The following is a 19,457-nucleotide window of genomic DNA, read 5'->3' as shown; positions in this document are numbered from 1 at the left end:
AAGTGGGTCTCTTGGATAAAGGCTATATCAGCCTGTAAGCGGTTTAATTCTCTGAATAGCAGTTGGCGTTTCATGGATGTGTTGAGGCCTCTAACATTTAGGCTTACAAAATTTATACTAGCCATCTATAGCTATAAGAGAACATATACCACTGCATACCATAGGGTTCCCAACTTGCAGATAAGCCAGAGCCTCATATCCCACTGCAAATTCGTTCATGATAGAGACATAAGGATGATCTAAAACCTGATAGCATTCATATTGTTCAGCATTCTGTTCCCCTGAACCCTCCCTCCCTCCCTCCCCTCCCCCCTCCTGCAATAACATTGTCCTCCCCATAAACATTATAGAGAGGCACACAAAGGAAGAAGCGAAACATTCCCCCGATCCCTCGTTTTTCACTCACTAATAACTCCCAGCATTAGAAAGGTATTGCTCTCAGTTATCTAGAACCATTAGTAATCAACTATTACATACACATTATAAACCACAGTTGTGAAAAGAAATATAACATAGCATTTTATGAGTCCAACTACGCAGGTGGATCATCCGTCTTCTGTCGCTGCAAGCGTTTAGGGCCTTTTCCCACTCGCTGCCATGGTGGGCGTCCTGCTGAAGAAGATACTCTAGAGGCATGTGAAGTGGAAGAAGTAGATGTCTTCTCTGTGCCATCTGGAATTATCTCTCGGGCCTCTTCTATCGACTTTACCTGATGTAGGCGTCCAGCGTGGTAGAAAGCTAATGCAAATGGGTATCTCCAACGATACTTAATCCCCATTTCTCGAAGCTTCATAGTGACCGGCTTTAGGGCCGCCCTACATTTTAAGGTAGCCGACGCTAGATCCTGGAAGATCGCTATTTCATAGGTGTCCCATTTGAAATTCTGTGCTGTGCGCGCCGTTTTTAGCACTTGCTCCTTGAGCTTAAAGTTCTCGAAACAAGCAATTATGTCTTTAGGATAGTTTCCTCTGAGGGGCCCCAAGGTTCTATGCGTGCGCTCCAATTTGATCTCATCCTCAGGGATCACTACTCCGGCCTCTGCTAGTAGCGCAACCACCAGTTTTTTAATTGTGGCCTCACAGTCTTGATAGAGCGGCACCTCAGGCAAGCCTCTAAATCGTAAGTTGCGCCGACGACTACGATTCTCAAGGTCCTCGAGCTTTTCTGTGAGTTGCTGGATCTCTATTTGCGTAGTCGAAAATCGCCGGTCTAGCTTATTAAGTTCTTCTGCCTGTTCTTCAATATGATTTTCAGCGTCCTTCATGCGGCCACCCAGTTCGCGGATTTCCCTGCGTAGATCAGACCCCAGTGTCGTTAAATCCGAACGGACCACTTTTAAATCCCTGCTTATCTCTTGTAAATATTCTTTCAGTTCATTAAGAGATGTTACCTCATCTGAATTCGGCTCACCAGTCGCTTCGAAAAGATCCTTCTGTGAAAGATCTACAGGGCGCTGAGTAAGCTGCGGGGCCTCTGATGCCGTTGCCGCCATACGGACCGCTGTGGAATTCGAAAATCCGAATTTAGAGAGGTCAGGCTATCTATTCATCGCAAAGGGCTGGATGTTTCGGCGCTGCCAGAAGTGTCCTCACTGCTTCGTCTAAAGAGCTGTGTGGTTTCGCGATTTTAAGGGAGAAAAAATTGTTTATTAAGCTCAGAGGGATCCGGAGCTCGCTTTTCACGCGACCATCATGGATGATGATGTCACTTCCTCCAATAAGACTTATTTTTTCTTTAAAAAGGAATGATAGGATCTCCTAATTTTACACTAAATTACATTGGCTTCCAGTAGAGGCAAGGATTTTGTTTAACATGCTTCTTATTCAAAATTTTTTTAAATGGAGGTGCTCAGTATTGGTATGATCACTTTTTATTTACTAATCCATCTAGATCATATAGAAAGCCTAATTTCTGTTTTTTTCCAACTTTGAGAGGTATAAGGAGGTTAAAATTGTTTAAGAAACTATTGGCCTTTCAGGCAGCAAAATTTGGAAAGATGATAAAGCTAAGAAAAGGGTTATCACCAAATTACAGAGGGGTATTTTTGATATAATGTCTAAATCTGACTTTGGGCATTTTGTGGAAAATGTCCAAAAATCCAGTAACAAATATGGCCATTTTCAAAACAGAAAAATGTCTTTTTGTTTCAAAAGTGGCCAATGTGGAGTGGAGGAGTGGCCTAGTGGTAAGAGCACCAGTTTTGACATCCAGAGGTGGCTGATTCAAATCCCACTGCTGCTCCTTGTGATCTTGGGCAAATCATTTAACCCTCCATTGCCTGAGGTACAAAATTAGATTGTGAGCCCTCCAGTGTATCTGAATGTAACTCAGCTTAAGGTACTACTGAAAAAGGTGCGAGCAAAATCCATGTAAATTGTGCTCAATGCGTCTATCTTTCTGGACCATTTAAAAATAAAAGTCCAAGTGAAAAACACACAAAATCAAGCTATTGGGATGTAGGAGCAGCCAGAAGACAGACATCCCAGCAGACCAGTGGAACACCTAGAGGTTACTGTGGACTTCACATAAAAGGTTTCAGGTGTTTCACTGTGCAGTTCTGTTCTCGGGGGTGAAGGCTGGGACACCCTTGAGGCTTCCTGTGGGGGTAAACCTTTTTCTATGACTCTTTGTAATTCCTACTGTCTTTGACTTTTAAGGTTATAATATGGAATGTGGGAGGTATACATTCTCCCACTAAGAGGAAGAAACAGTGTAGAGCATTCTAAATTGTGCCGATGGTGGGTTGGGGAGTATTTTCATGCCCCTGCGGAGGGGAAGCAAACAGGGGTTATCATCTTAATAAAGGACTTCCGCTGAGTACCCATAAAGTAATATCTAATCCCAGGGGTAGATTTGTCATAGCACTTGAGACCATCAATAGGACAAAATGTGTACTCTGTAATGTTTGTGCCGCTCGCCATGCTTCTCTTGGGGGGGGGGGGGGGGGAGGAGAGGGAGGAAACAAAATCACCAGAATTTGTGAAGCCCTGGATATGGCGGATGTGTGGAGGACATTACATCCCCTAGACCGTGACTATACCCATCTGTCTCAGGTGCACTCTAACATGTCCACGATCAACTATCTCTTGGCTCACTACAAACCTTTTTCCAGGGGTACACTTGGCCCACATTGGGCCCATCGGGATTTCTGATCATGCTTGGGCAAGTTGCTTTCTTTGTGGGCCCAGAATGTGTGATGCAATGGCAGTTTCCCTCCCATTTTTACAGGGACTCCAGATTTTTTGACTTTTTGTTGAAGAAGTGGCGCCTGTATGAGCATTATAACCAAGGACACCAGGATGATCCAGTCCTTTATTGGGAGACAGCTAAGGCCGTCCACAGGGGGAAATCCTGGCTTATTCTACCCATCAAAAACAGCTCCATGAGCAGAAGGATGCTGCAATTGGAGATGAGTCATTCAACTGCGCAAACAGTTTGGTATTTCTCACTCTTTGCAATGCAAAACTTTGCTGTTGGAAGCTCAGCAAGCATTAAATACTCTTACACATCAATCAGCACAAAACTCACAAACCTATTTTTTCCAGCCTCAAATATCATACCCAGCTCCATGACAGCAGTATGCAGGTCCCTGGAGCAGTTTTAGTGGGTACTGCAGTGCACTTCAGGCAGGCGGACCCAGGCACATCTCCCCCCCTACCTGTTACACTTGTGATGGTAAATGTGAGCCCTCCAAAACCCACGACAAACCCACTGTACCCACACCTAGGTGTCCCCCTTCATCCGTAAGGGCTATGACAGTGGTGTACAGTTGTGGGGAGTGGTTTGGGGGGCTCTGCACACTAGGAGCTATGCACCTGGGAGCTTTTTCTGACGTCCACTGCAGTGCCCCCTAGGGTGCCAGGTTGGTGTCCTGGCAAGTGAGGGGGACCAGTGCACTACAAATGATGGCTCCTCCCACGACCAAAGGGCTTGCATTTGGTCGTTTCTGAGATGGGCATCCTTGGTTTCCATTATCGCTGAAAATCAGGGACGACCATCTCTAAGGAAGACTCTCTCTGAGGTCAACCTAAATTTTGAGATTTGGGCGTCCCTGACCGTATTATAGAAAGATGGGCGCCCTTCTCTTTCGAAAATAAGCCTGAAAATCTCTTAAATTTCAGCCTTGTGCAAATGTGATTCTGAGATCCAAATTTTCAAACGTGGGATGGCTTTGTACTGTACTCCAATATTTATGTATAATATTGGTTCAATAACCACTGTTGGAACTGAATTTTAAAGCACGTCTGTTGATCTGTTTTAATTCTATCAGAACTAGAAGTTTGTAATAAAAGACTGATTATTATACTTGGCTCGTCAATAAGCTTGCTTAAGAGTCTTTTGAGGATAACCTCAAGTAATAAGTTTTTGAATTAAATTTTTTGATTGAAATTTAAAATCTTGTTGGTCAGAGCAAACTCTCGTATCAACATTTGAGAAAAAAGTAAACTAGATTTCAATTTATAAGGATGGCAACTTTCAAAACGTAACACAGATACTATACCAGTGGGCTTTTGATAAACTTCTGTTACAAAATGATCTTGCTGAATAACTTGCCCAATGAGAAGTAAATTTAATACAGGAATCACACTCCTTTAAATATTGTATGAAACCTTGCAATTGTTGTTCGGATCCGTTCTACAATATAAATATGTCATCAGTATAGCGTACCCATTTGCACAAATATTGTTCATGCGGTGCTTGGACTACTACTACTTATCATTTCTATAGCGCTACAAGGCATACACAGCGCTGTACACCATACACAAAAAGACAGTCCCTGCTCAAAGAGCTTACAATCTAGATAAGAAAGGCAGACAGACAGAACACTACTACTACTACTTAACATTTCTAAAGCGCTACTAGGGTTACGCAGCGCTGTACAATTTCACAAAGAAGGACAGTCCCTGCTCAAAGGAGCTTACAATCTAAAGGACAAAAAATGTGCAATCAATCAATTTGGGGCAGTCTAGATTTCTTGAATAGGGGTATAATGGTTAGGTGCCGAAAGCGACATTGAAGAGTTGTGCTTTGAGTAAGGATTTGAAGATGGGCAGGGAGGGGGCTTGGCGTATGGGCTCAGGAAGTTTATTCCAAACATAGGGTGAAGCGAGGCAGAAAGGGCGGAACCTGGAGTTGGCGGTGGTGGAGAAGGGTACTGAGAGGAGGGATTTGTCCTGTGAGCGGAGGTTTTGGGTAGGGGAGGGTAATGAGGGGCCGCAGATTGGGTGCATTTGTAGGTTAGTAAGAGAAGCTTGAACTGTATGTGGTACCTGATCGGAAGCCAGTGAAGTGACTTGAGGAGAGGGGTGATATGAGCATATCGGTCCAGGCGGAAGATAAGATGCGCAGCAGAGTTCTCAATGGATTGAAGGGGGGATAGATGGTTAAGTGGGAGGCCAGTGAGGAGTAGGTTGCAGTAGTCAAGGCGAGAGGTAATGAGAGAGTGGATGAGAGTTTGGGTGATGTGCTCAGAGAGGAAAGGGCAAATTTTGCTGATGTTATACAGGAAGAAGCGACAGGTCTTGGCTGTCTGCTGGATATGCGCAGAGAAGGAGAGGGAGGAGTCGAAGATGACTCCGAGGTTGCGGGCAGTTGAGACGGGGAGGATGAGGGTGATCGACTGAAACAGAGAGTGGAGGGAGAGGAGAAGAACAATTAAGGGTAACAGAATAAAGAGGTGAGGATAAAAGGATAGGGCAAGTGAGCAGTGGTTAGGAGTCAAAAGCAGTGGTAAAGAGGATGGGCTTTAAGTTTGGACTTGAAAACGGTCAAAGAGGGGGCTGGACGTACAGGCTCGGGAAGTCTATTCCAGGCGTGAGGTGCAGCAAGATAAAAGGAACAGAGTCTGGAATTAGCAGTAGAGGAGAAGGGGACAGATAAGAGAGTTTTATCAACGGAACGGAGTACCCAAGGGAGGGTGTAGGGAGAGAAGAGTGGAGAGGTACTGGGGAGCGGCAGAGTGAATGCACTTATAGGTCAATAAGAGAAGTTTGACTTGAATGCGGAAATGGATAGGGAGCCAGTGAAGTGACTTAAGGAAAGGACTAATGTGAGCATAGAGACTTTGGCGGAAAATGAGTCGCGCAGCAGAGTTTTGGACTGATTGAAGAGGAGAGAGATGGCTAAGAGGGAGGCCGGTGAGAAGTAGGTTACAGTAATCAAGATGAGAGGTGATAAGGGTTCTGGTAGAGTGCTCAGAGATGAAGGGACGGATTTTGCTGATGTTATAGAGAAAGAAACGACAGGTTTTGGCAATCTGCTGAATGTGAGTAGAGAAGGAGAGAGAGATGTCAAAGATGACCCCAAGGTTACGAGCAGATGAGACAGGGAGAATGAGAGTGCCATCCACAGAAATAGAGAAAGGGGGGAGGGGAGAGGTAGGTTTAGGGGGAAAGATGAGAAGCTCGGTTTTGGCCATGTTAAGTTTCAGATGACGCTGAGACATCCAGGCAGCGATATCAGATAGGCAGGCTGAAACATTGGTCTGGATGCTGGTTGAGATTTCGGGGGTAGACAGGTAGATTTGAGAGTCATCGGCATAGAGATGGTATTGAAAGCCATGGGATGATATCAGAGAGCCAAGGGAAGAAGTGTAGATGGAGAACAGGAGAGGACTGAGAACAGAACCCTGAGGTACACCGATTGGTAGAGGGATAGAAGTGGAAGAGGATCCACCAGAGTGTACACTAAAGATGCGAAGCGACAGGTAAGAGAAGAACCAGGAAAGAACAGAGCCCTGGAATCCAAATGAAGACAGCATATCAAGGAGTAGGCTGTGATCAACAGTGTCAAAAGTGGCGGATAGATTGAGAAAGATGAGGATAGAATAGAGACTTTTGGATTTGGCCAGGAACAGGTTGTTGGAAACTTTTGTAAGTGCAGTTTCAGTTGAATGAAGAGGGTAAAAGCCAGATTGGAGTGGGTCAAGAAGTTTGAGATGAGAGAAAGTCAAGACAGCGGCAGCGAACGGCACGTTCAAGTAACTTGGAAAGGAAGGGGAGGAGGGAGATGGGTCGATAGTTGGAAGGCTTCTTCAGGAGCGGTGTGACCACAGCATGTTTGAAGGCATCAGGAATGGTTGCAGTGGAAAGAGAGAGATTGAGGATATGACAGATAAAAGGGGTGAGAGTAGGAGAGATGGTGTTAAGAAGGTGGGTAGGAATGGGATCAGAGGAACAGGTAGTTCGTTTTGAGGAGGAGAGAAGATGTGATGTTTCTTCATTAGTGACTTCAGGAAAGGAGGAAAAGGATGGAGGGGTTAAGGAAATAGGGGAACAGATGAGGGGAGGGCCAAGGGGAGGGAGAGTTGGGGCTGGTTTGGTAGAGAATTCGAGGTTTATCTTCTGAACCTTGTTGTGGAAGAACTCAGCTAGGGTCTGGGGAGAAAGTGAGGGGGGAGGTGGGGGTGGAGGCACCTTGAGGAGAAAGTTTAGTGTGGCAAAGAGAAGTTGAGGGTTTGAGCCGAGAGAATTAGTCAGCTGGATGTAGTAGTCCTGTTTGGCAAGCAAGAGGGCAGATTGGAAGGAGGTCAACATGAACTTGGAAGTGTGTGAAGTCAGCAAGGGCACGAGATTTCTGCCAGAGGCGTTCAGTGGAATGGGTACAGGAACGCAGGTAGCGGATTTTAGGGGTCAGCCAGGCCTGGGGTTTGGTACGTCTTATAGGACGGGGCATGAGAGGTGCAAGAGTGTCTAAGGCAGAGGATAGAATAGTATTGTAGGAAGAGACGGCATCATTGGTAGAGAAGAGGTTTGAGACATTGGAGGATAGGGTAGTAGGGTCAATGGCCTGGAGATTCCTAGATAAATTGGTTAAGATTGGACGGGAATGGGCGGGAGGAAGTTTAAGTGTGAAGGTCAGATAGGGGAAGATCTGAGGTACAGGAATTGGAGGGAGAGCAGTTATAGGAGAAGATAAGATCAAGACAGTGACCATTTTGGTGGGTAGGGGAAGTGGAGCATAGTTGAAGATTGAAGGAGGATGTTAAGGTGAGGAATTGGGAGACGTAACAGTTGGAGAGACCATTAGCATGAATGTTAAAAGTCGTCAAGGATGAGGGAGGGGGAGGAAGGATCATGAAAGAAGGAAAGCCAAGCGTCAAAGTCGCTGAGAAAAGATGAAAGAGATTTATCAGGGGGACGATAAATAACTGCTATTCGAAGAGGCAAAGGAGTGAATAGGCGGACAGTGTGGACTTCAAAGGAAGAAAAACAGAGAGACTGAGGTGGCAGAAGAGATTGAAATTTGGAAGAGGGTGAGAGTAATAGACCAAAACCACCACCGCGGCCAAAGTGGTTTCAAATTGTATATAAAAGACAAAGCTACTGATGGTGTGAAAGTGGCACCCATGGCTACTCAAGAGATTTGTAAATATTTGATCTTCAAATAAAAAAAAAAAATTTGTTTCATAGCTAAAGCAGCTAGAGACAAACACTCAGTACGTACACTTTTCAAATCCAATCTGGAATTTAAAGCCAATCTTAACACTTCAAGATCACAATCTTGTGGAATGGACGTATACAATGACACTACATCCATTGCTTCCAATATGCATGGAAAAACTTGAGAATCCGTATCCTGTAAGGCTCTTGGTGCTTTCTTTTGCTACTTGGTATCTCATAGTAACATAGTAAATGACGTCAGATAAATGACGTCAGATAAAGACCTGTACGGTCCCATCCAGTCTGCCCAACAAGATAAACTAATTGGCCAAATTACTATCAAACCAAAACCTCAACCCATATATATACGCAGACGATGTAACGATTTACATCCCATTTAAACAAGATTTAAAAGAAATTTCCAATGATATCAACTAGTAGAGGACTGTATCAAAGGCTTTGCTGAAGTCCAACTGGATTACATCTAGCGCACGTCCCTCATCCAGTTCTTTGGTCACCCAGTCAAAAAAGTCAATAAGATTCGTTTGGCAGGATTTTCCTTTGGTAAAGCCATGTTGCCTCGGGTCCTGTAACCCGTCGGCTTCTAGAAAGTTAACTATCCTTTCTTTCAGCAGCGACTCCATTATTTTTCCTACCACTGATGCGAGACTTAACGGTCTGTAGTTTCCCACTTCTTCCCTATCTCCACTTTTGTGAAGAGGGACCACATCCGCTCGTCTCCAATCTCGTGGAACCTCTCCCATCTCTAAAGATCTGTTAAATAAATCTTTCACAGGTCACGCCAGGACCTCCCTGAGCTCCCTCAGTATCATGGGATGTATCCCATCCGGCCCTATGGCTTTGTCCACCTTCAGATTCTCCAGCTGTTTATAAATTCTTTCTTCCGTAACGGCGCAGTATCCACTCCATTCCCAGACGTTCCCTCGGCGGCCAACCGCGGTCCTTCTCCAGGATTTTCCTCCGTGAACACCGAAGAGAAATAATTTAGCATGTTCGCTTTATCTTCATCACTCTCCACATAGTCATTCTCATTATCATAAGTACATAAGTAATGCCACACTGGGAAAAGACCAAGGGTCCATCGAGCCCAGCATCCTGTCCACGACAGCGGCTAATCCAGATCAAGGGCACCTGGCAAGCTTCCCAAACGGACAAACATTCTATACATGTTATTCCTGGAATTGTGAATTTTTCCCAAGTCCATTTAGTAGCGGTTTATGGACTTGTCCTTTAGGAAACAGTCTAACCCCTTTTTAAACTCTGCCAAGCTAACCGCCTTCACCACATTCTCCGGCAACGAATTCCAGAGTTTAATTACGCGTTGGGTGAAGAAAAATTTTCTCCGATTTGTTTTAAATTTACTACACTGTTTCATCACATGCCCCCTAGTCCTAGTATTTTTGGAAAGCGTGAACAGACACTTCACATCCACCTGTTCCACTCCACTCATTATTTTATATACCTCTATCATGTCTCCCCTCAGCCGTCTCTTCTCCAAGCTGAAAAGCCCTAGCCTCCTTAGTCTTTCTTCATAGGGAAGTCGTCCCATCCCCGCTATCATTTTAGTCGCCCTTCACTGCACCTTTTCCAATTCCACTATATCTTTCTCGAGATGCGGTGACCAGAATTGAACACAATACTCAAGGTGCGGTCGCACCATGGAGCGATATAACGGCATTATAACATCCTCACACCTGTTTTCCATACCTTTCCTAATAATACCCAACATTCTATTCGCTTTCCGAGCCGCAGCAGCACACTGAGCAGAAGGTTTCAGTGTATTATCGACGACGACACCCAGATCCCTTTCTTGGTCCGTAACTCCTAACGTGGAACCTTGCATGACATACCTATAATTCGGGTTCTTTTTTCCCCACATGCATCACCTTGCACTTGCTCACATTAAACGTCATCTGCCATCTAGCCGCCCAGCCCAGTCTCCCAGTCTCGTAAGGTCTTTCTGTAATTTTTCACAATCCTGTTGTGAGTTAACGACTTTGAATAACTTTGTGTCATCAGCAAATTTAATTACCTCGCTAGTTACTCCCATCTCTAAATCATTTATAAATATATTAAAAAGCAGCGGTCCTAGCACAGACCCCTGAGGAACCCCACTAACTACCATTCTCCATTGTGAATACTGCCCATTTAACCCCACTCTCTGTTTTTAATCCACAATAGGACTTTTCCTCCTATCCCATGACCCTCCAATTTCCTCTGTAGCCTTTCATGAGGTACCTTGTCAAATGCCTTTTGAAAATACAATATCAACCGGCTCCCCTTTGTTTACTCCTTCAAAGAATTAAAGTAAATTGGTCAGGCAAGATTTCCCCACACAAAAGCCGTGCTGACTCGGTCTTAGTAATCCATGTCCTCGGATGTGCTCTGTAATTTTGTTTTTAATAATAGCCTCTACCATTTTCCCCGGCACCAACGTCTATAATTTCCCGGATCTCCCCTGGAACCTTTTTTCAAAATGGGCGTTATATTGGCCACCCTTCAATCTTCCGGTACCACGCTCGATTTTAAGGATAAATTGCATATCACTAGCAGTAGCTCCGCAAGCTCATTTTTCAGTTCTATCAGTACTCTAGGATGAATACCATCCGCTCCAGGAGTCTCGCAATTCCATTCCTATCTCTTCTCCTTTCTCCAATATATCTGAAAAAAGTCTTGTCACCTCTCTCTACAACTTTAGCCATTTTTCTTCCGCTCGCGCTTTCGCTAGCTGTATTTCTCTCTTCGCTTCTTTCAGTTTAATCCAATAATCTTTTCCGTGATCCTCTCGTTGCGTTCTTTTGTATTTCTTGAACAAAGCCTCTTTTGCTCTTATTTTTTCAGGTACTTGTTTGGAGAACCATATAGCCTTCCTGCTTCTCTTGTTTTTGTTTACATTCCTCACAAAAAGATTAGTCGCCATATTTATAGCAGCCTTTAGCTTGAACCACTGTTTTTCCACTTCTCCTATGCCTTCCCATGCCAACAGCTCCTTCTTCAGGTATTCCCCCATTGTATCAAAATCAGTATGTCTGAAATCCAATACATTGAGTTTTGTGCGTCCACACTCCGCCTTCGCCCTTATATCAAACCATACGGTGTGATGATCACTATTATATAGGTGGGCACCCACCCAGATATCGGAAACACTACCTCCATTCGTGAGCACTAGATCCAGCATCAACTCTTCCCTTGTGGGTTCCATCACCATTTGTCTGAGCAAGGCACTTTTACAGGCATCCACAATCTACCTACTTCTTTCCGATTCCGCAGATGGGACGTTCCAATCCACGTCAGACAAACTGAAATCTCCCAACAGTAGCACCTCCCCTTTCATACCAATCTTTTGAATATCTTCTATCAGATCCCTGTCTAACTTCTCCGTTTGCACAGAAGGTCTGTAAATAACCCTCATGTGGATACATGTTCCGTCTTCTCTTTCCAGTACAATCCATAAAGTGTCTTCTTTTCCCCAGGTTCCCCGCATTTCAACCGCTCTGATATTCTCTCTCACGTACAAAGCCACTCCTCCATCTCTTCGGCCCTCCTAAAAAGATTATAGCCCGGTACGGTCACATCCCATTCATGAGAATCGTTGAGCCATGTCTCCGTAATAGCAACTTTATCCAAGTTTTCTTCAAACATCAAGGCTTGCAAGTCTTGAACCTTTTTATTTAGACTACAAGCATTTGTGCACATAGCTTTCCATGTGCTTAGTGAGTTTGGGTGTTTTTTTATATTAAATGACCTTTCCCTCTGCCATCATGTTTATTCTGGGGGTGACTTTCTGAAATCCCCTGTTTCCTTTTGTTACCCCCTTTCCCATCACAGAAAGATGTAGCCCATCATTATAGTACAGCCTGTTATTTTTCTACGTAATACCCCATTCTCCTATGTATCTAAAACCTTCTTCTTTACACCAAGACTCAAGCCACCCATTGAATTCTCCTGTTTTGCGCAGTCTTTCCTCTCCCCTCCCCAACGTAGGAATCACTCCAGAAAAAGCCACAGTCCGAACCAAAGATTTCAGTCCAAGCTTCTGGAATGCTCTCTGTGCTGTAAACTTGCTATTGTTGGCCAGGTCATTTGTCCCCAGGTGAATTACAACATCAGCGTTTGAAGCCTCGCTCTCTTCTCGGATCACTTTCAGTATTTGGTCTGTACATCTTGTAGCTGAAGATCCTGGAAGACATTTCACTACATTGGAACCCCTGAACTGTGTTCCTAAGTTAATGCCACTGATAAAGGAGTCTCCGAGCAGTAATAAGTTTCTGCTTTTCACAATTCTGTCATTAGTTGGGGGATGTTTCTGGGGTTGTGCTACTTTCATTGCTTCTGGTTCTACCACAGTACTTCTTTTTTCACCATCATAATGATGCAACGCTGCAAAAGAATTTGACAGGGGCAAAGCTTGGAAGGATGAGTGTTTCTGTGTCACAGATCTTAGTCTACCAGAGCCTACTGTGACCCATCTATTCCTCTGATGTTTCATTCTCTGAGGCAGTGGTGGTGGTAAATTAGCTGGGAAATGAGTAATCCTGGACGCTTCTTTAATTGTAGTTAATTCCTTCTCGAGTTTGTTGATCTCTTCTTTCAAGGCTGATATTTGGAGACAGATAGGACAAGCTCTAAGGTTCCAGATAGTTTGCCTTAGGATTAAAGCAGAACATATATTGCACTGAATGAAGGTCATAATGATGTGATTCACAAGTGTGAAAAGGTGAACTATGAGAGGGAAAAACAAGAATTAGGATTGGCCAATGAAGATACTTGTCCCTAGGGGTGGGAGGGACTAGAACACAGGTAACCTCAGTTACCAATCAAACCAAGTCAGAAAATGCCCAGCGCAGCTCCCAGCTCACAAGGTAAATTTAGGTTCTACCACACAACTCAAAACAAAATTGCCCCTCCTCCACAGCTATGAGTCACCAGATGCTATGTAACCAAAATTGATTGAGTCTCTGGCAGTGTAGATTCAACACACAATTCTAATGAAAACAGACACCAGATTCAATGTAACCAGATTAAGTCACAGGTTTAAAACACTTGGCACAGGTTAAAACACAGTTCCAATGAAAACACCTTTAAGACAATTCTAGCATAAAAAGATGAAATCACTAGCACAGATATTCAAAACACAATTCTCTAAAATCCCTTTAAGACAATACCAGCATAAAAATATAAAATCACAGTGCAATATAGGCAATAGGATAGCAACAGATAAGGAACTTATAGAGGTCAGACCCTCTGCAAGTGAAAGAACAGGTTTTTGTTGTTGTTGTGTTAATAGGATAGAAAATAAAAGGGGGTGAAATAGAATAAAGGAGTCAATAGTTATCAGGAAGATATTAAGAGCAGGACACAGGTAATCTCAGTTACCAATCAAACCAAGTCTGAAAATGCCCATCTCATATGTACAATTCACTTTGGGCCACTATAAGTTTTATGTTTAAATATATTTTATTGAAGAGACAACTTCCACTTTGCAAGCTAACACCGAGAAAAAGAAAGAATAACTTCGCTCTCCAAAAACATTTTATATTTTCTTCCCCCCCCCCCCCTCCCCCCCTTAAGGTTTCAACAGTTTTACTGATGGTAATTCAGAAAGAACATTTCCAAGTAACAAATGGAAATATAATACACAGTTCAAATGTGTGTGCAACTCTAACAGAATAGTACAATCTACCATCAAACATTTCTCCCAACATTCTCCTCCCCCCTCCCAAAAGTCCCCCATACACCGCTCCACTCATTGTATTGAAATCCATTTATGGCAGAAATCTGGTGGGGACTCACTCGTACAAGCACCCATTATGAGCTTCTTCCCGACCAGACTTGCCTTACGAATGAGCTGCTGGGTCCCCTTACCATGAAGTCGAAATACTTCATACTTATCCAATAAAACCCCCTGTGGTGAGAATGGAATCCAAAGCTTCACCAAAGACTCTAGATAGAGAAATATCTGCCTCCAAAATGCCTGAATCTTATGGCATGTCCAAAGGGAATGCAATAGCGTACCCTCCCCCTGCTCACATTTCGCACAAAGCGGGTCCACAACCCCCCCAAATTTGAACAATTGACTTTTGGCCATATACGCCCTGTACGTTATACGGTACTGACACTCCCGAAGGCCTGCATTTACCGACAACTGGGGAATACGTGCTATCAGTTTAGGAAAATCTAACTGCAAATTTGGTTGTCCCATCTTTGGCGAATAGCCTCCGTATCTCTCTTTCCCTCCTGCACCCCTATAGCTTTCTGCAGGCCCGATACCAACAACCTATCTCCGGGGACCATCCCAAAAAAGGCCCTAATTCTACGCCCATGTCCACTTTCCAGCTTACTTTGATTCAGAGAGCGTACGTAATGAGCCAATTGATGATATGCATGATGATTCATACAAATACCAACTCCTAAGGCTCCTAATGATAGGATCTTCCCCCTTGTGTCCAGAACATGCTCAAGCCTCGTGATCCCCAGATCCGCCCATCTGCGAAATATTTTATTTTCAGACCCTGGGGCAAATTGTGGGTTGTCCTGCAGTGGTAGGAAGTCTGATACATCTGCCTCCAAGCCCCATATCCTATTTAAGTCCCTCCAGACCTCCCGCAAGGGGCCCAACCGCACGCTATTACGTATGTGTATCAGAATTGCTCTCCTCTCACAATGCAATAAGTAATGTGGATGGAACGGTTTAAAAAAATCATATTCCATACCCCGTGGTGTATAGTCCTGCCTCCCCATTAGCCAGTTCCCTAAATGGCGCAGCAGACAAGCTTGGTTATATCTTCGGATATTAGGAAGTCCCATACCTCCCTCCCTCCATAAGCCCATGAGTAAGTTCAATGGAAGTTTCGGTTTAGTATCTCTCCACACAAACCTCCTCAGATAGCAATAAAGCTGACCTAGGTCTTTACGCCAAAGCCACAGGGGTAGCACCTGGAATGTATATAGCCACCTCGGGAATTCAACCATTTGAAACAAATGTATCCGCCCATGCAACGTAAGCGGTAGCGTCCCCCACAAGCTCAACCGACCCTTTAACTTGTCTAACAGATGATTAAAATTATGTTGGTATAACATGGACGTTCTCATAGAGACCCTCACCCCTAAATAGGGAAGGAAGTCCGAAGCCCACTTGAGCGGGAATCCGGCTCCCCATTCTGTCTTCACACTTGTGTGGGCTGTCAACACCAAACATTTAGAGTAATTGATTTTGAGCCCTGCAAAGTCGCCGTATTCCTGAAACAATTCCAACAGAGCTCTCAACGATCGAGCGGGGTGGGTTAGATGTACTAATATATCGTCCGCGAATGCGGATACCTTAAACGAGGAGGTGCCCCATGTCACCCCCTCCACTTCTGGATGGTTCTCAATTTCCCTAATCAATGGGTCCAGAGCTAGCACAAACAGCAATGGGGACAGTGGACACCCCTGCCGGGTGCCTCTTCTGATCTGAAACAGTGCCGATTTCTCCCCATTGACCCACATGAATGCCTGTGGATTAGAGTAGAGCGCACCCACTGCCATACGGAAGTAACCGTCCACTCCGACTCTTTCCATAACCGCAAACATGAAATTCCATATCACCCGATCAAAGGCCTTCTCTGCTTCGAAACTGACCAACAGGGAAGGCCTTTTCCGCCTCTCCACAATCTCCAGGGATGTCAATAGCGCCCGAACATTACTCCCTACCGACCTGCCTTTCACAAATCCCACCTGTGGGGGCGCAATCAAGTCTGGCAGTACTCGAGACAGTCTGTTCGCCAAGATCTTAGCATAAATTTTGACATCACAATTTAATAGAGATATGGGCCTATACGACCCTACCTCAGACCCATCTTTTCCAGGCTTCAATAACACTATTACTTTTGCCACGTTCAAGGCATCTGACATTACCCCAGAAGTTGCCATGTCATTATACAGATTTAATAGAGGGATTGTCACCTGATCTTGGACTAACTTGTAATATGCTATGGTGTATCCATCAGGCCCCGGTGCCTTTTGTATATTACTCTGCTGGAGCGCCAGCATCAGCTCACCCTCTGTAATTGGACCATTTAAATACATCTTCTGGGATTCTGATACCTGAGGCAAGGCCTGGTTAATTAAGTACAGCATACTATCTTGCATTATGTCTAGTGGCTCCCTATACAATTTCTCATAATACCGTTTGAAACAATCTGCAATGTCTTTAGATTCCCTGCGAAGCTGGCCACCCTCATCTTTTACCTCTAAAATTCTCTGGGTACCTCTTTTCCCCCGCACCAATCTCCCCAGCAGTGCCCCAGCTTTGTTACCATGAATGAAAAATTGATATTGATAATACTTATGGGACTTAACCGCCCTCTGAAGGAGTAATTCATTCAGTGCTTTCTGAGTGGCTAAGAGAGCTCCCTTCTCCTCAAGTGTCATATGCGTCCCGCACCTAACCCTCTGTGAACGGACCTCCATCTCCAGTCTGATGATCTCTTTGTCCCGCATCTTCTTAACTCTAGCCCTGTAAGCAATTATCTCTCCTCGTATCACCGCTTTAGATGTTTCCCAATATAAACTAGGTTGGTTTTGATGTTGCTTGTTGTGGGTTGCATATTCCTTCCATTTTTCATTTACATATGCTTTAAATTGGGGGTCCCAAAATAACTCAAAGGGAATCTCCAACCCCCCCTCCTCCCCAGTCCCTAGACCCTGTAACTGGAACCAGATGAGTGAGTGATCCGACATCTCGCACGGCCCTATCTCTGCTACTAGTACTTTTGAGAAGAGAGCTCTCGAGATGAAGAAGTAATCTATACGCGATTGCGTGAGATGTGCTCTAGATGTATGTGTATAGTCCCTTACATTCGGGTGTAATACCCTCCATACATCAATCAGATCCAATGTGGCGCAGAGAAAGGTGTTATGATTGGGGTCAGAACCCCTCTCAAACTTACCTCTTTCCGGGGAGTCAGCTTCTTAGCTGGCTTCTGTTTCTTTTCTCTGTCCTTTCTGAGCTGGCTCTGTCTCTCTGTGCTGGCAGCTTCCAGCAGCATGGCTCTAATTGTTTCACTATACTGCACCTGTGTGTGTTGCCTGAGTTGCTCTACCTCTCTTTGGGTGTACTGGCTTCAAGTGCTTCACGGTGCTGCATTGGTGTGGGTTGGGCCTCTCTGGGTTTCAGTGTGCTCTCTGGGTCAGTGTGCTTTTGCCTAGGTCTAGGGAGTGTGACATCATCAGGGAGGGCCTTGATAAGGAAGTGGTGTTGTTTCCTTCAGAGCCTTGGCAACAGTGGTGTTTGCTTTAGGTAGGGGTGGTGCAGTGTGCACTTCTGACTTTGTGTCTAGTTTCCCTGCTTGCTTTTGCTAAGGGCCAGGTTAGTGTTAGTGCAGTGTGCACTGGTGACTGTGTGTTTAGCTTTCCTGCTTTTCCCTTATGGTTCCCCTGCTTTTCCCTCTTGGTTTTGGAAGCATTGCTGTGTGTAGGGCTTTGGAAGCTCTGTTGTTGATAGAAGTACTTCAGGGTTTGTGCTATTGGGAGCATTGCAGTCTTTGCTGTTGGTGTTTGGTGATTTAGAATCACTTTTGGCTTATGTGTTAGCTTCCCTGCTTTTTCCTTGTGGCTCCCCTCTTCCCTTTTAGTGCTAGGAGCTCTTCTGGTTGCTTGCCAGAGTAGTGCTTAGGAAGCACCTTGTTAGTTTTGTATCTAGCTGGCTAGAGCCGCTTAGGTAGCTTGTTAGTTTTGTGTTTAGCTTGTTAGTGTAGAGCTCTGCTTGTAGCTTGGTGCTTAGTAGCACCTGTGTTAGCTTTGTGTTTAGTTCCCTGCTCTGTTAGTTTAGGGCTTAGGAAGTCCCTTTCTTGAGCAGGGCTTAGGAGCTCCTGTTTAGTATAGGGCTTAGGAAGTCCTTTTGTCAGTTTACTGTTAGGAACACTCCTGCTGGTTTAGGGCTTGGGAGCACATAGATCAGTTTAGGGTTAGGAGCACTTCTGTTTCCAGTCCTGGTCCCTGTATCATCCGGTATCCAGTAAGTCCTGCCGGCTACTCGAACCCAGGAGCTCAACTCCTGGGGGGCTTAGTAGCTAAGTGCAGGTGAAGCTGTGTGGACCAGTCCGGTGTGCTCCAGTCCGGTGTTCCAGTCCTGGGTCCTCCGGTCGGGGGATTCCAGTCCAGTGTTCCAGTCCGGGGGGTTCAAGTCCTGTGTCCTCCAGTCCGGGGAATTCCAGTCCCGTGTTCCAGTCCGTGTGTTCCGGCTCGCTGGGCGGTGCCTGCAGTCCCTGCCGGTGTCGGTGTGCTTGCCCAGCGTTGGTTGGTGGGTTTTGCCTGCTGCTGTCGCTCCTCGTCAGCAGCCCAAGGGCTCACGTTTGCTCCAGAGCCCGGCCCCGTTGGCTCTGAACCTGAGAACCTGACAAAAGGGTAAGCCCCCCACCCCTGGACTCTGAACTGATGCCGAAGGACCCGTTTCATCGTACACCAGATTAAAGTCTCCTCTCAGGATCACATTTCCCCCCTGATAGGGACCTAACAGCTCAATGAGGGATCGGTGGAATTTACGGTCATACACATTGGGTGCATACACATTACATAAAATATATGTAAATTGCCCCAACTCCACTTCAACTAATACATATCTGCCCTCGGAATCCCGCTTAACTCATTTTACCCGAAACTGCAGGCCTTTACGGATTAATATCAAGACCCCCCCTTTCTTACCTACCACTGGGGATCCTACTGCCTGTTCTACCCATCCCTGCTGGGATCACCGGATGCTCGGCCAAGGCTCCCCACCGATCCTCCTCGCTAACCCTTCCCCATGCCTGCCGATCCGGCGCAGGTGAGCGGGCGGGCAGCCCGGGGCTGATCCTGGCTGTCTGCTGCCGCATGGCTGTGGCCTATTCCCTTCGCCGTCTTCCATCCGGCGGCCCGTGTCTGCTGCACTGGTCATGCCCCGAGGTCCTATGCGCTGCAGCCGTGCTCCCTGCCGGAACGGCCTGGGCGCGGATCGCGGACCACGGGACCGGGCCGACAGGAGCGGGACAGGAGCTAAGAGGAGGCAGAGTCCATCAGCCCCAGCTTGTTCCAGCC

The 19,457-nt window shown here is 45.5% G+C and overlaps 1 protein-coding gene across 1 annotated transcript in view; it reads right to left on the bottom strand.

The window, feature by feature from the left end:
- PLEKHH3 (pleckstrin homology, MyTH4 and FERM domain containing H3) overlaps positions 1–19,457 on the bottom strand; it is a 261,085-nt gene that overhangs the window by 40,429 nt on the left and 201,199 nt on the right. The window contains exon 8 of the mRNA XM_030220491.1: positions 537–1,500. Within this exon, the coding sequence (XP_030076351.1) occupies positions 537–1,500 (964 nt within the window). The remainder of the gene's footprint in view (positions 1–536; positions 1,501–19,457) is intronic.

Source organism: Microcaecilia unicolor, chromosome 12 (assembly GCF_901765095.1).
Source record: "Microcaecilia unicolor chromosome 12, aMicUni1.1, whole genome shotgun sequence".
Classification (NCBI taxonomy): Eukaryota; Metazoa; Chordata; class Amphibia; order Gymnophiona; family Siphonopidae; genus Microcaecilia; species Microcaecilia unicolor.
This window is presented reverse-complemented; position numbering and strand designations above follow the sequence as displayed.